We start from the raw sequence: 13,194 nt of genomic DNA on the forward strand, positions 1-13,194 counted from the left end.
TACTGCAGATGAGTATCGAATCTGAGAGAAATAGTTAAGGACACATACACTCATCCATCTGTGCCAACTTGCGTTAGTATTAGCCTGTTAGTATTAGCCTATTAGGAGTTCCATTTTGATAACTATACTGCTATCTTAAGAGCATGTTGTTTACAAATTGGACTATAGCCCAACTAGCAATGGACCACTTCAAGAAGGCCCAAGGTAGAGCATTATTAGGAATTTATAAGCCAGTTGTTCCATACTTCCATTCATTGAAGTGATTAACAGTAAACGAAAAAATATGTCAACGTGAAAAAAAAATTATGCTAAATTACTAAGCATAGTGAAATAAAAATTTCCAAATAAGAGAATCTGCTTCTTAATGCCAGATTTCTAGTATGCACAAAAATGAAGATGAAGATTGCAAAAGAATAATGTTATATATACAATAGTGAAAAAAAGAGGTTAATTGATATACATTTATGGTATAAGAAAATTTTAGGCCATCACTCAATTATATATTTATTTTATAAGATGTTCAAGATATTAGATCGTTAAGTAAAAAAAAATTTGTCTATGTAATATATGAAAATTAATCCCAAAAAAAAAAGCTTTCAATTTTTGTATTAAAATAAGAATAGTTATTAAACAACATATAAAGTAAAATAAATTACTTATGCATTTTTAGAAAAGAAATAGTTTAGAATTTCATAAATTAATATAAAAATTATGAGTCTTATATATTTATGTTTGAAAGGAGGGGGATGGGCTTAAACCTTTTAAAAGGGAGAATTTCGTTTTTTAATGTGAAATTTAAGAATGTTTTAAATTTAAACATGTTAAGTTTAGATGAATCTATATAGAATTATAGATCTATACTTAGGAGTTAAAATACCAACATAATTTTTAATATAGATTAGTAGTAAAGCGTACTTGTAAAAGAAACTCATGTTTACCATGTGATTTTCATGTATTCACAATTCATACTTTACATATAAGTTTTATTTCAAGATTTTAATAACTTTCTTTATGATCGAGACATTTCTTTAATTCTTTCTTGTTTGGTTATTAAGTCGGTAATAATAACCATAAAAATCATCGGTTACATTGTTAAAAAATGAATATAATAATTATAGAATGAAGTCTACGTATAAAAATGAAATATACATTTTCTTTTAAAAAGTGCATTTTGTTTTCATTTATATACAAATTGTTAAAATCAAGATAATTATTTCCAACCCACTTCTCAGTCGTAAGTCTTCTCAAAGTCCTAACTCCCAACTTTCTTCTTGACTTTAAAGTATTGAATGCATTTTCATGCCAAAGAAGTCTGAGGCAATAAATTAAATACACTATCACAGTACTAGTGTAAACTAAATGACTACATTTACTTAAATGGTATTTGCACAAAGACAACGAGGTCCTATTTAGATGCAGATTTTTATTGACCTATTCATATTCAAAACAGTTTAACAATCATCTTGGCATGGTGCACACTTTTTTGGGTATATTACGTAATTTTTTACTTATAAAATTTATTTTTGTGACTTTTAGTTTTTACTATGCGGAATTCCAATTTATTTTTGAAGTTTTAAAATTTATATCTATTGTAAGTTTGTAACACTTGAATTTTGAATTCGAAGAGATTTTATCAATAATCAAGATAGAATAATGTGAACAATTATTTTTTGAGAAGTTATCAATTTTTTAAAAATATTTTATTCAGTCATAAATTTTGAAGAAGATAAATTTATATTCAAATATTGAAATCAGTTTGATTTTTAAAAACATTTTTAAAAACACTCAATTTAAACTAACCCTAATTTTAGCTTTTATGTTTAATGTAGCTAAAGTTCAAATGATTCATGCGTTTATTTAATCATTTTTTCTTTTGAAAAAAAAAAAGGAAAATAGAGCAAAGAGGTTTGACACAATGCATACGGCATTCTTCACCATCATGACTTCATGACCAAGTTGATTTGTTTTTTCCTCTTTAGTTTTTATTAATTAACAAGGTGTAATTAATGAAATCAACAAATTACAATTAATTGAGTGCCAAAAATGAAGAAGGAAAGGACCGCGTCTATAGGTTGAAAAACAAAAAATGAAAAATGAAAAAAAAAAAAGCAAGTTTGCTACGAAGCAAACTTTACAACATATAAAATTATATATAAATAACTATGAGAGTAGCTATTAGCATATGAAGGAAGGGACTGAGTCTATTGAACCCTAACAAAACGGCATTTACTTCCACCAATCCCATACAATACTCCATTCTCAAAGATAGGGTAGTTAATTAGTTTCCCAACCTTTTCCCTCACCCTTCATTACCATCACACATTTCAAACTAAGATCCAAAATTAAGGGGCTAAAACACCATTATCATCCACCCCAAACTTTTTATTTAAGAAAAAGAAAGGGGTCCCCTAAAAAATTCCCTAACTATGTCTTAACTTTTCATTATTTGATTGAGATTAGTAACTACTTAGGTAGGATAACAAATGAGACATAAACATGACCAAAATTTGAATCCCAATTTATTTTATGATATTAAATAAGAGTAAGATTTTATTTATAGCACTGAACTAACGCACATTTTTTTTGTGTTCTATATAAAGAATAAAGTATGAGTTTAAGCATTTCACATTTATGATCCAATGCTAAGTATGAGTTAAGCATGGTTGATTGTAAAAAAAAAATGCTAAATATTCAATTACCCGTTTTCATATTAAAAAATTGTTTAACTCAGCTATTTACTATTTTGAAAATCTTATAGAAAAAAAAAAATCAAATGACATTGTAAATCTTAAAACTACTTTTTATTAATGTCAAAACAAAACATGTTTAAACTAAAAATTCAAAAAAATTAATCACAAATAAAATATCATTTTTATTCTTTTTCCAATTTCATAAAACAATCATAACAAGTAGGGACGAATAAATTCAGATCCAATCCGTAAATTCACATATTCGACTAAATAATATAAAATATTATAAATTATATATATATATATATATATATTGTGCAATTATGTTATAGTGTTTAAGTGTTTTTTTAATTTAGATTGGTTTTCAATTTGCATTGCACTCTTGGAATTTCATATATTGAAACTTGTATTATTACTTGATTGTTGTTGTTTTAATGTTGAATAATTAGATTTGATTGTTTTATTTTTATTATTATTCATATATGTTTGGTTGTTTTATTTTTATTATTTAAGAAAATAGAGTTTAATAGTATTTTGGAAATAAATATATTTAAAAAAATAAAAAAATATTTTTTATTTTTTTTTGAAAGATTAAAAATTATTTTATCCAATTAGAAAGATTAGAAATTTATGGATTAAATCATATCAAAGTTTAAAATATCCAAATATTTGATTCTATTCAGTATTTTAAATTTAGATGGTATTGAGATTTTATCCCTATCCAATCCTATCATTCTGGTTGGAATCACCTACATCTTTCTATACAACTAATCAACTGCGTCTTGTCACTAATTTTTCAATTTTTAAATTTTAAAAATTATTTAAAAATATAAATTTAATTTAGAAGAGATATTGAATCAATTTTAAAAATAAAATCTGGGTTAAAGAACAATCCAACAAGCAAAATCTACTACGCTGACAATTGGCACTCTATAATTATCATCGCCAGAAAAATAACAGATTACAGAATCAAATTAAAACAGAGAAATAAAAATGCTACTCTGGTAACAATTACTGATTTAAAAACACACACGAACACGCTGATTCGGTTTTGGCTTCATTAATTAAGGTCAATTTTATAATTAAGAGTTAAAACCATGATATTAACCAGTGGGTTACCTACTGAAAAGCACAAAAGGCATATATGATGATAGTTACGTGTAACGCATCACAGCCAGGTAATGTTAATAATCAGTTGTAATCCTTCTCTTTCTGCTAAGTATTTTATTAAGGCTTTGTCGTTACAACAAACTATAAACAAAAATGCAGTTTTTTTTTTCTTGACTTGGACAAGCAAGCTGCACGCCACTGGTTTAAGCTGAAAAAAAGTTGTGAATTTCTTAAAATACCCCTTTCCATTTTTTTTGAAAAAAAAATCCCACTAAATTAAATTTTTAGTGTTTGAAATAACTATAAGAGGAAAAGTTCTTACCAATTTCCAAGATTTTATCCTGAAGAAGATCGAGATTTTGATATTTTTCTTTTTCTAAAAAGTCTGAATCTTAAAAAATAATAAAAGAAAAGAAAAACTTACCTTGAATTAGTACAAAAGGGCATTTGGAAATTGACCTTGAAAAAACATAAAGAAAGAATGAAAGTTACTGCCTTGAAGGTGCAAAAGAGAGATTGAGTGAGAAGAATATAATTCTAAAACGATAAATAAAATTAATTAAAACTAATAGAAAACGGGTAAGTCTCGCATGTTACATGTACTTAACAAAATTAAAAGAAAAAGCATCAATTTCATGGTGGCGTTTTTTTTTTATTTATTTTTTTGTTGAAACTACCTCCTAAAAGGGCGAAGAGGAATAAAAAATCACAAAATTACAAACTCAGGAGGGAGAAATGGAAGAATAATACTATATATTAAAATTAGTCATAAAATTATATTTTATAAAAAATTAATTTTGATGTACGATATAAAATAATTTGACACATATATTTAATTACGTAATATTATATCAATAAAAATAATTAATTTTTATATTAATTACGTAAATAGTCATTCAAATAATAAATGTGATTGTATAACTACGTAAAATATTTTATATTTTAATATATATTTTATATTAATAATTAATTTTAATATATGAGGTATAGTTAATAAAAATAAAGTATTGAGTACAAGTGTAAGGTTAATATTGCTAAAAAGAATTCTCGTCTCCTAACATTTCTAAAAAAGAAATCCATATTTTAATTTTGTTTTCTTTCTTATTAAACAAAAAGAAAAAAAATTAATTTATGAACCCTTTTTTCGTATATATATCTCCCTTAAGTGGAAGAATGCTTTGCACCTACTCTTTTTACGCACACAAAAAAAACACTCCCCACACAACATATAAACAGAACAAACACAGATCCAAAAAAGTGCTTATAAACAAAATAAAACAAAAAAGAAAAAAAAGAAACAGAACACAGAACAAAACGAACGCCTCTCTCTGTTTTGCTCTGTTTCTTATTCTTCTTCTTCGTTTGATTCGTTCATTCTTTCTTTCTTTCTTTCTTTCTTTCTTTCCTTCTTTCTTTTCTTCTTCAAATATGGAGAAGCACAAATGCAAGTTATGCTTCAGAAACTTCTCTAATGGAAGAGCTTTGGGGGGACACATGAGGTCTCACATGATGAACCTCCACGTCCCTCCAAAGCCGAACGAATCGCCGCCGCCGTCGCCGCCTGCAATTCAACTCAGCTTCGAGGCTGAGTCGTCAACTCCGCTCTCACCATCGGCGTCGTCGTCATCTTATTTCGGAAAAGAAGACGATACGAGCTTGTACTATGGCCTCAGGGAGAATCCAAAGAGAAGCTTCAGGATCGCGGATCCTGAGTTCTCGTTCGTGGCTGCCGGAGACACCGGATCGGTTATACTCCAAGAAGATCGAGAGAGCGAAACGGAGTCTTCAAAGAACGTAACGAAGAAAAGATCCAAAAGAGCGTGGAAACTCAGCGGCGGCGGTGATGGTTTCAATAGCAAGAAGGTGAAACTGAGCCAACTCGGTAACGGCAACAACAAGAACGAGTCAGCGAGTTCGGCTTCCGATGCAACCACCGAAGAAGACATCGCATTATGGCTCATGATGCTGTCACGTGACACTGGTAACAATTGGAAGATTAATCACAAGATCAACATAAACATAGAAGAACAAGAACTGGAAGAAGAAGATTATGACGAAGAGGACGAAGACGAAGAGGAGGAAGAAGAGGACGAAGGCGAAGAGAGTGATGAGTATGAGGTTGTGAAGAACAAAGCGAAGTCGAATAAGGTGAGAGGAGGAAGGTACAAATGCGAGACGTGCAACAAAGTTTTTAGGTCTTATCAAGCATTGGGTGGCCATAGAGCGAGTCATAAGAAGATGAAGATGGATTACAACAATCATAATGATTCTGAATTCATGGTGGTAGAGGATCACGCTGATGAGAATGTTAACAACAATAATAATGAAGTTTTTGCTTCTTCTGCTTTGGCTTCCGTAGAAAACGGTAACAACAACAATGGTGGCAATAACAATAACAAGAAGATCCATGAATGTCCCGTTTGTTTTCGAGTTTTCGCCTCCGGTCAAGCTCTCGGTGGACACAAGAGAACTCATGTTACTACTGTCTCTACTCCCACTATCACTACCAGAGCAATAGCAGAAGTAAAAGCAGAAGCAGAAGCAATCGCAGCCTCAAAGGCCGCGGTTGCCACCGCTAGTTCCTCAAAGCTTGGAAGAGAGAGTTTCATAGATCTTAACCTCCCTGCCCCAGCCGAAGAAGATGATGCGAGCCAATTCGAGGATTCCGCGGTTTCGGATGCAGAGTTTGTGAATCCGGTGAAGGTTTTTCCTAGATGAAAGTTTTTTCTCACTATAATTATGATGATTATCTTGGTTGTTATTGATCCAAAAAGGTACTAAAAAATTTTGGTTCAGTATTTTTTTTTTCTATGTTCTCTTCTCAAGAACAATTTTTAGATTTGTTCAGTTACAGCTAATTGGGGTAATATGGTTTACTCTATAGTTATTTACTTAATAATTTCAATATCAGTTATCATTCTTCTCTGATTCTAACTCTAATTCAGTTCTTCTAAAATTGCTATGGCTTTGTTCATGTAAGATAGACTTTGGAGTTAGAATATCCATCAACGAAGAACTGAACTGAACCTCTTTTCATACCTGTTCAGTTAGTCATATTTAACTAAATTTTTCTTGTTGTCTTTTGAATATAATTTAATAGTAGGATGGAATTCTGGGATATTCATGCTGAACAAAGACTTATTTTAGAGATTTTGATTAAATTAATGATTAAATAAATATATGAAATGAGTACAGATGACATATATTAAAGTTTTTTTGTTTTAGTTTACTTTTATTTTATTGTATTATTCTTAGCTTTGGTATGGAGTTATGGAAAAGAATTGGCAAAAGCATGCGTGTTTTAGTGGACAGTGTTTTAGCCACCAAGCAAATACCAAGTAACTGTTCTACCCATTCATTGCTTGTAAATATTAAAATTAAATCAGATTTATATAACAATGTCATTGTCACAGGAAGTTTATAAAACCTGATTATCTTATTAATATAGAAAAGTAGTTTCCACTTCTGAGTTCTGACCACCGTCATTGTACAGTTCATGAACATGATTCTTATTTCTTTTTTTCTTTTTTTCTCTTTTTGCAAAATAAAATTTAAGTGTCTCTCATCATTTTTTCCCACTTCTAGCTGCTTTCAAACCTTTTCTCAGAGATTTTCATGAGTAGTAGATATTATTACTAAGTGAATCAGAAAGATTTAATGGGAGCAAGAGCATGGTGGTGATTGAGTCTGATTTTCATTAAATTTTCCATTTTTTCCATTTATGGGAAGATGGTGTTGTGAAAACAATAAAGCAAAGAGATCCCCTATTTTATTATTTGCTGTTTGATTTATTTTGGCTTAGTTGGGCGTGACTCAAGGTATCTAGCTGAGGCAGGCCTTTTGATTCTTTATGGCAAGCTTTCAGTCTCCCTCATTAAATTTGTAATAAATGACATATGATTCATTTCCTATACTCTTTTTTATTTTAATTACATATGAAATGTGTGTTATTCATACTCCCTTTGATCTTAGCATCCTTTTCTAGTTAGACGTGGGGTGTGACAAAAAAAGTGAAAATTATTAGTTGGGAATTGAAATGATTGAAATAGATACTTTCAATTGCATTTTGATGAATGCAATTAACTAGTAAGAGATTTTTTATAAGCATTAGATTTCATTTCACTAACTACATTTACTTATGGTCCTATATGGTGAAATTTGACACTCAATTTTTTCAATTAGAAGTTACAATTTAGTTGATTTGTTATCATACTCATCTAATAGTAAATAAGTGTATGTGATGATAAGTTAGTGTGTGTATATAAAATATTGTACAAAACATTTACTATTAATTATTATTTTATTGGGATTTGGTCAATTAGTAGATAATGGGTTGCACTATTTTGATTTGGACTTTGGCAACTATAATATGCTGAGATTTCAATTAAAACAAAATCTGACTGGTTAACAACTAAACCAAATTAGAAAACAAAGTAGAAAGCAAAAAGTTGGGTGCTTAAATGGTACTAATATTAAGTAATTGCCCTTACAAAGTAGGATATTTTACCTACTTGTTAAATGTTCATTGCTATCTCAACTATGTCACCAATTTTTTTTCTCCAATATATGATATACTATTATATGCATTTCTCATACTTTGTCTTCTATAACACATTGGCTAAAATTAAATTTCTGTTTCTTTTGAATGATTTTGGTTACTCACACTCCTTGTCCTCCTAACATTAGGTGCATCTTGTTAAAAGATAATCAACAATTTCTTGATTTCCTTTTTTTGAATTGTGTTATGTGAATATTTAGAGTGTGAAATATTGTAGATTCATATTTTATTTATTAATAAATAAAATTAAATACGAATTCAATTTAAGTAGAATTTAGATATTAACATAGAGTTACTAACTTACTATGGTGCTTCTGTACTTAATACTTGACATATATATATATGTATAACATTTCTCATGTTGAATTTTGACACTTTAATAAGGTGACGATTTCACTTTAGCACGATCGGATCAATATCAATAAATTAAAAGTTAAAAGTATTTGTTTATTAGTCCAAAAGTGAAATAATTTATTGGTTTAAAAAGTCTTTTTAGTTTTTATAAAATACTTGTTTTTTTTATTTTGTTCTCTATAATTTTTTTTTGGTCTAGTAAAATTTAAAATATTGTTATTTCGATATCTACCGTTAATTTATATCATTACGTTCTAATATAGTTAGCTAAATATTGATGTGATAAACTAACATATTAAACTTATTTAAACTTAATTTATTTTATCCCTAAGGACAGCTGTTTTTTTTTTTTTGGGAGGGGGGTGTTTAAAGGTGTGGGAAATAAAACTCTATTTACATGAGTTTTAACTTTTAACATTTAAGCACGGATTTACTATATGCAATGCCTTTTATTTTGGATCTTTTTATATAAAAAAATAAATTAAATATTTTATTTATTAATATATGCAGTTTGGAGAGTATCTATATTTTTAAATCGTAGTACATATCTCGTTTACAAATAAAATATGAAGAATTCAAAAATAATATATTTCATTTATAATATAGACGATATACAGGGACGGACCAGTAGCAAAGAAGAGAGGGCACTTGCTCCCACAGTATTTTTATTTTTTTAAAAAAATTATAGTTATATATAATATGTCCCCATTTTAAATTTTAAATGACTCTATTATAAATAAATTAAACTCAATTAGCTAAAGTTCTAAATTCACTTTTTTATTTCTTTATCATTTTGATTATTATTTAACCTAATCAAATTTAATTCTTGTGTTGTCACTTCTTTATTCTCTTAAACCCTCTTTTTATTTTTATATTTTCAACTTTTTTTATTCATTGTCTAGTGATCATCTTCTTTTCATCAAAAAATAAATTTTAAATTTTTTATATTTTTTATATAGTTCTCCATGACCCTATGTATCTTTCAATTTCATTGTTTCTCTTTTTGATATTTTCAATTGCAAATTTTAATTCAAATAATTGTAGCTTAATTTAGGTATTAATCTAATATTTTATTTTTTTTGTGATTTTATATATTTTATTTTATTTTCGATTTATTTATTTTTATTATTTATTTTTTATCTTTTGTTCTATTATATGTACCTATGTTGCGTATAAAATTTTTAAATAAATTGATTAATTTTCTAATTTAGAATATATTTTTTATTTTTAAAAATAATAAAAAAAAATATTTTAATTACAATACATAATTAAACAAATGTATAAAATCTTTCATCTAACATTATATCAAAATTAAATTAAAAAATATATAACAAATTTAATTATTTTAAAAAGAAAGAAAGAAAAAATTGTGAATTATGTTTTTTTATTTTATATAAACATACTTTTCATATATAGATTTAATATTTTTAGTATTTATATATAATTCTAGTTTCAAATTATAAATATTAGTGTATTATTAGGCGCTAATGTACTAATTAATTCAGTCTTTTATTATTAAATGTGTATAAAAAATTAGTTAGGATAATAAGGTATTTATAATTTAATTAAAATATTTTAATTTCAAGTTTTAGAAATAAAAAATATTTTTTTATAAATTATATATATTGAATAGTATTTTAAGAATGAAAGTGTTTACTAACTCTTTAATTTTTATATCTCTATATAATTAATAATATTTAACAAATTTTATTTTAGTGTATATATATATATATTAAATGAGAAATGTATGCTGTGTAAATAATGAGAAAAAAATTGTATTTATAATATGATTTGAATCAATTTAAAAAATAAAATTGATATAATTTATTATAATTTAAATTATTTTGGTCTAATTTTATTTTTGAATTTAGTCAAATTTATTTTAAACGATTATTATATATCGATTTAAACCTAGAACGAAAAGAAAAAATCGATTGTTATTTATTGATTTTAAACGATTGTTATATATCAAATTTAACTTGATTTAGTTTTAATCCAATTTTAAAACAATTTTGTTAAGGAACTAATAAAGGATGCATCTAACTCTTTTTTTTTAATGGATTTGTTTTATTGTTTCTTTTAATAGGCTTGTTTTTTTAATTATTTTCTCTTTGAAGAGAACGTGAATTCAAACCATTATAAAAAAAATAAAACATCGTTTTTGTCCCCAATATTTGGGATAAGTTTTAAAGTTGTCCCTAACATTTTAATCGTTCTATTTAAGTTCCTAACGTTTCAAAATTGACTCAATGTTGTCTTGCCGTTAGGAATCCGTTAACAGAATTGACGGCGGGACAAAATTGAGACGATTTTGAAACATTAGGGACTTAAATAGGAAGAAAACGTTGGAGACAAAAACGATACATAGAAATAAATTTTAATTTTATCCTTCAATAATATCAATTTTTTACTATACATAGTATTCAATTATTTTTTCATCACATCTAAGTAAATTACATTTAATCACATGAGAGGGAGCCAAATCGTGTAGCGATGCTCGTGTGGACTACTTCACGGGCGAGGTCTAAGAGAACTTTGAATGTTGTAGTGGTGGCGCAATGGTGGGGTTGATCCTTCACAAGCGCTTATGTGTGAACGACAATGGAGGCGGTGCGATAGTGAGGATGATGCCGACGTCAATAGCACACTCACAACGTCGCAATGGAAAGGACGACCACGCGATGGATGCCAGGAGACGGAGAACGATTGCTAGGGAGGACGCGCGGGGAGAGGCGGTTGCACGTGACGGAGTGTCGGGGAGGGAGTCGATTCGTGCTAAAAGGGTGATGCATCAGAGACACGACGGGCGGGAGGAGGCATACGTCAAAGGTGCAATGGATGGGAGGAGGAGCAGGAGAGAGAGAAAGAAAGAGGACGAGAGCGCATAGAGTGAGTGATTTGTGGCTTAGGGGACACGACGCAAATATAGGAAGAGCACAAAACTGAATAATTTCAAAATCAGGATTAGAGGAGAGTTAGGTGAGTTGGCTACAACTATAGTTGGTCCCCTATACTTTCAAATTTGATAATTCACTACTCGCAAGGTATACACTTTCAAATCCGACATTGCAAAATCTCCCATCCCTCTAGCCGATTCACTTTTTTTAATTAAAAAATGTATAATTTAAATTTAATTAACATAATTTAAAAATAAGTACAATTCAAAATAATAGTTCAATGCAATTCAACAAATCAAAATAAACACTACAAGAAAGTTACTAGATACTGACAGATTGGTAACCTGTTTATTATCAAATTTAATGACAGAATAAATTCAATAGTATAACTTCATCGGTAACTGTTTATCGTCGGATTTTTCATCCGCTGTTAATTACCGGCGGATTTAGCGATGGATATAAATTTAATTGGAGAAATTTTGAAGTTTGTTACCGTTGGATTTTTTTCAGTAAATTCGACGGTAATATATTATTTATTATTAATAATTAAATTGATAGCTACCGGCGAATTTAACCGATAGTAAATCCGACGGAAAACTTAAGCTTTAATTTTTTTAAAAAAATTGTTTAAAATTTTAATATATAATTTTAAATATTTAAATTTAATAATTTTTGAATGAATAAAATTTAAAATTTTATAATTTCTTATAATTTGTCTATAATTTTTAGTTAAAAGTTCACAAATAACACTACAAATAGATCTATGGTCCCGGTTTTGGACCTATGGTCACGGTTTTTTACTGTGGCCATGGGTCTATGGTCACGGTTTCTATGGTCACGGTTACAATTTTCTAATTCTGACACTTTAGGAAACGGTTTTTAATCGTGACCATAGGACAATCTATGGTCACGCATAAAAACCGTGACCATAGCTTCTATGGTCACCCCTCCTCAAAACCGTGACCATAGCCTTATCTATGGTCACGGTTTTGGCCGTGACCATAACCTCTATGGTCACCCCTCCTCAAAACCGTGACCATAGCCTTATCTATGCCGTGACCATAGAGCCTATGGTCACCCCTCCTTAAAACTGTGACCATAGCCTTATCTATGGTCACGGTTTTGGCTGTGACCATAGTCTCTATGGTCACCCCTCCTCAAAACCATGACCATAGCATCAAAGGTATTAAAACCACATATATTTTATGGACATTAGGTTGGACATACCCTATTGCTGAAGTTGAAAATATTTAGACGAGAACCCAAACCCTATTGCTTCTGCTGAACTTGAAAAGAGTACACAGGGTGAACTCACGGTGACAGGGAGCTCGCGGTGAGACAGAGACACAACGCAAAGCAGTGACGGCGACACACAATGCGAAACAGAGAAGCAACAGCAAGCTTGGCGAAGAGGCAAAAAAGCAACAACGACCCACGGCTCACGCAGTGAAGAGGGATAGAATTGAGATACGCAGTGAATAGAGAGACTGAGTTGAGGTCCGTGATGGTGGAGTTTTTGCCTTTGGCGATGGTGGGAGCTGGGAGAAAGGGAAATAGCGTAGTGGAGAGAGACTCAATTGAGCTC

At 29.1% G+C, this 13,194-nt stretch overlaps 1 protein-coding gene across 1 annotated transcript; it reads left to right on the forward strand.

Annotated features, from left to right (window-relative positions):
- Positions 1–4,982: 4,982 nt before the first annotated feature.
- LOC112751812 (zinc finger protein ZAT9) lies at positions 4,983–6,731 on the forward strand. The gene has a single exon (XM_025801087.3). The coding sequence runs from the start codon at positions 5,229–5,231 to the stop codon at positions 6,516–6,518; it is 1,290 nt and encodes a 429-aa protein (XP_025656872.1). The 5' UTR covers positions 4,983–5,228; the 3' UTR covers positions 6,519–6,731.
- Positions 6,732–13,194: the final 6,463 nt, after the last annotated feature.

Source organism: Arachis hypogaea, chromosome 2 (assembly GCF_003086295.3).
Source record: "Arachis hypogaea cultivar Tifrunner chromosome 2, arahy.Tifrunner.gnm2.J5K5, whole genome shotgun sequence".
In the NCBI taxonomy this organism is placed as follows: domain Eukaryota; kingdom Viridiplantae; phylum Streptophyta; class Magnoliopsida; order Fabales; family Fabaceae; genus Arachis; species Arachis hypogaea.

Bases quoted from the DNA above. Each gene is read 5' to 3' on its own strand.
- LOC112751812 (XM_025801087.3), top strand. From the start codon at position 5,229: ATGGAGAAGCACAAATGCAAGTTATGCTTCAGAAACTTCTCTAATGGA.